This window comes from Eleutherodactylus coqui, chromosome 6, assembly GCF_035609145.1.
Source record: "Eleutherodactylus coqui strain aEleCoq1 chromosome 6, aEleCoq1.hap1, whole genome shotgun sequence".
In the NCBI taxonomy this organism is placed as follows: Eukaryota; Metazoa; Chordata; class Amphibia; order Anura; family Eleutherodactylidae; genus Eleutherodactylus; species Eleutherodactylus coqui.
In genome coordinates, this window is record NC_089842.1 from 207,473,530 (window position 1) to 207,477,575 (window position 4,046).

The 4,046-nt window shown below is 34.3% G+C and overlaps 1 protein-coding gene across 1 annotated transcript; it reads left to right on the forward strand.

The window, feature by feature from the left end:
* The first annotated feature begins 1,442 nt into the window (after nt 1-1,442).
* Nucleotides 1,443-2,408, forward strand: LOC136571815 (olfactory receptor 12D2-like). The gene has a single exon (XM_066572441.1). The coding sequence runs from the start codon at nt 1,443-1,445 to the stop codon at nt 2,406-2,408; it is 966 nt and encodes a 321-aa protein (XP_066428538.1).
* Nucleotides 2,409-4,046: the final 1,638 nt, after the last annotated feature.

The following is a 4,046-nucleotide window of genomic DNA, read 5'->3' on the forward strand; positions in this document are numbered from 1 at the left end:
AACCCTTTTGCTTTTTCTCATATTAGTATAAAAAAATTAAAAAAAATTAAAAATCACACATATTTGGTATCTACACGTCCGTAACAATGCGTACAATAATTTGAACATAATTGAAAATAATTTTTATCCTGCACGGCAAAAGGCGTTAAAAAAATGCTTTAAAAACTGAGGTAAAATGCTAATTTTTAGTATTTTGTCTCCCAAAAAACGCAATAAAAGTAACAAAAAAAAGTGTGTACCCCAAAATTGTACCAATAAAAACTACACCTCGTCTCGCAAAAATAAGCTCTCAGAGAGCTCCCTCCATGGAAAAATAAAAAAGTTATAGCACTTTGAATGCAGTGAGTTTAGAAAAAAATAATTTCCAAAAAAAAGGGTTTTTATTGTGGAAAAGTGTAAAAACCTAAAAAGAATTTTGGTATCGTTGTAACCGTACCGTCCCGCAGAAAAAAATGTAGTGTGTTATTTATGCTGCATAATTAATACTTAAAAAAAAATCTATGGCAGAATTGATGCGTTTTCTCTCTCTACGATCATAAAAAAAAATAAAAGTTTTACAATATAGTCTATGTACCAAAAAATGTTACCAATAAAAACTACAGTTCGCCACGCAACAAAAACAAGCCCTTATAAAGCTGTGTCGACGGAAAAATTAAAAAGTTATGGCTTTTGAAAAATGGAGATGAAAAAATACCAAAAATCATTTGGTCCTCAATGCCAAAATAGGCCATGTCCTTAAGGGGTTAAAGACTGAAAATTATTGAATTGCTGTTATGTTGCTTTTTCATCATTTATTATCATGGTCATGGCCCATAGGGTTTCCTATCAATGGCCAAACATAATCTACTAGTGCTTGGAGAATTGCAGAATTCCTTTGTAGACCTAATCCACTGGGAGCATCTAATGTTAATTAGTACATTAAAAAATCCACTAGACTCAATATATAAAGCAGACAAGAAGGTTTCCCAGTCATATTGCTTGTGAGGAAGAAGAAGAACCTAAATACTAAGAATTAAACAAAGAGGGTCTTAATGGTTTTGTAAAAAATGACTAAAAAATATAAGGGAAAAAGTTAAGGTATCTTTGCTTCTTTTCTTAGACAGGAGATAATACTGAATCTGCTATCTACGGTAGTTTCCATAAAGTTATTTACTTCAAATAATAAGATGTAACCTGGGTGACCTGATGCTCTCTATTACCTTATTTTTCTTGGTTGCACCTATGTACTTTTATGATTGGGTCTGAGACAAAAGCATGCTGAGCTGGACCGCGGAGGAACGAGGACAGGTGAGCATAAGATTGTTTATTATTTTTATATATATGGGGAGCACCTTTTTGTTTTACTTAACTTTGGCTAACCCTTTAAGCTCGTAGTCCTGGGTCTATAAAATACATTGAGTTCTTATATTTAATTATATTGGCTTACAGATACAATGCAGACAATGAACATAGACAACTGCACCTCAGTGAATTTCTTTGTCTTAGCTGGTCTGAGAATTGAAGATGATTTTCTGGTGATTCTCTTCTTAATCTTTCTCTTATTATACATAGTGGCCTTGGTGGCAAATCTATTGATTATGATTATCCCTATTTTTGATCCCTCTCTCCGTACACCCATGTATTTCTTTTTGTACAACTTGGCTTTCCTTGACATATGTTACTCATCAGTGGTTGTCCCCAAGATGCTCACAGATTTTATGGCTCAGAAGATTATCTCATTCTGGGGTTGCATGCTACAAATACATTTTTTCCATTCATTGGGTGGTACAGAAGTTGTACTGTTTTCAGTAATGTCTTATGACAGATATGTGGCTATTGCACACCCTTTGAGATACACAACCATCATGAGTGACAATGTCTGTTTACAGTTGGCCTTGTGTTCTTGGATAATTGGATTTTTCCATGGAATGTTACATACAATAATGACAGCAAGGCTTCCATTTTGTGGACCAAACATAGTAGAACATTTCTTCTGTGATATTAAACCAGTACTTAACTTGGCCTGTACAGATGTATCACTTAATTTGAAGACTCTTTTTAGAGTGACTGGAACATTTGCTATAACAACCTTGATGTTAACAATCTTTTTCTATGTCTTCATTAGCAAATTTCTTTTAAAAATAAAGACCTCACAAGGACGACGACGTGCATTGTCTACATGTAGTGCTCATTTTATTGTAGTTACTCTCCAATATGGAACAGCCATTTTTACCTACATGCGCCCTTCTACAAAAAATTCTTTAGCTCAAGACAGAGCTGCTGCTATTATGTTTTCTGTTATAACCCCAGCATTAAATCCACTTATATATACATTAAGAAACAAAGATATGAAAAAAGCTTTGAAGAAATTGCTCAAAATAACTAACCTAGCCAAAATATGTAATATCATAAACCATAAAAATCACTAAAATATAAATGTCATTCTACATAATGAATTCATTAAATGAAACTTTATAATTTAACAATTACAAAAACATATTTCAGTTTAGTTATCATTTTGCTAGAAATAAAATGGTTTTCTATACAGACTACATGGAACTATTGTCCTAGTTTGGATTTGAACCCATGACCACAGTGCTTTAAGACAACCACTGAGCCACCATGCTACCCCATCTTTCCTTTTTCACTGTTGCATGATGTCCACCTTCACGCATCCAACTTAGCAAACAGATATTGATACTTTTATACAGGCAGCCCTGGATAAAGTAGGCCCATGAATTGTCAAGAATTGAAGCACACTAGCACCTACCTGAGTTAGGCTCTGCCAGATGGTGTGCATTTTACTTGAACAGACAATGATGTAACAGCACATAAAAATATACACTTTTGATTATAGTAGGTAAAACGGTGTATAAATTCCATAATGTGCTGACAAAAAAATCCAAAAATTTATGATAAATAAAAAGAATGACACACAAGGAAAAGTGCTACAGATTGGGCACATTTATGCACCATATGGGACAATCATGTTTGTATTTATATATATATAATGTTTTGGGGGACTATAAGATGCAGTTTTTAGCAAGAAATTCTCTTTCTAAAAAGTTCCTATACCTTATAGTTCACAGTAAGGGGCATCTGGCACTAGAAGTGCTTTCTTAAAGGGGTTGTCTTATTTCTAGGTCCAGTGTAAAGCTATTTCGCCTAGCTACTGCATGTTACTACATAACAAACAGGCTTATGCTCGCCTCTTCCCAATCCACCTGCCTCCATCTCACAGATAGAATATAATTAGAATACAATAAAAAAAGAGTTTGAGAAGACTATTGCTGCTGTAAGCCCTTGAAAAGGGTTTGCCTCTCAAGATACACAATTTACAATTTTGTGTTAAACATTAAAATAAGCAACTTACAAATGTAGTAACATTTAACACAACACTGAAAACTTGCTGCAACAAGTCATTGTAGCACAACAAAAGCCATTGCAAAGCTATTGAATAGGCAAGAAAAAGTTATGAGTCAAAGTTTATTTACACAATAATTGTCAAGTTCAACTTTGCTGCATCATTTTTAGAAATTTGGTTCCACACATAATGGATGAAACCAAGCCCCTTGGTTCACATAGTCTTTTATTCCCCTGAACAGTGCCACCTTGTCCATATTACAGAAGGGCTCCATGACAAGAATTACTGCTTATGCACTAAATTCCTTGATGGCTACAAAGGTCCTTGTCAGTTAGCAAATTAGCACACGTGCAATGACTTTTATTGGTGGTTGCCGAAGACCATCTCTTATCATGTGTCTCTCTTTGTGCAAACATATTATGGATAGATCAGAGTGCTTTCCAGGGGAAAAAGGCTGTATGAACCAAGTGATGTGAATTCGTGGATAAGGACAACAGAGAACTTCTAAAGAGAATACATTATTAAACTGCTTATTTAAATGGTTAACAGAAAAGTGTTTCCTATTATCCTAGAGTGGCCAACTCCTTAAATACATTTGGAATTATTACTTTTAATGCAATAGTGATCCTTCCTGCTTTGAAGCAAGCGGTTGTGACTGGGAGGGTTTATATATGAATCTATTAAATAGCACAGGCAATAGAAC

Excerpts from the sequence above, each read along its gene's own strand:
- LOC136571815 (XM_066572441.1), top strand. The coding sequence starts at position 1,443 with ATGAACATAGACAACTGCACCTCAGTGAATTTCTTTGTCTTAGCTGGT.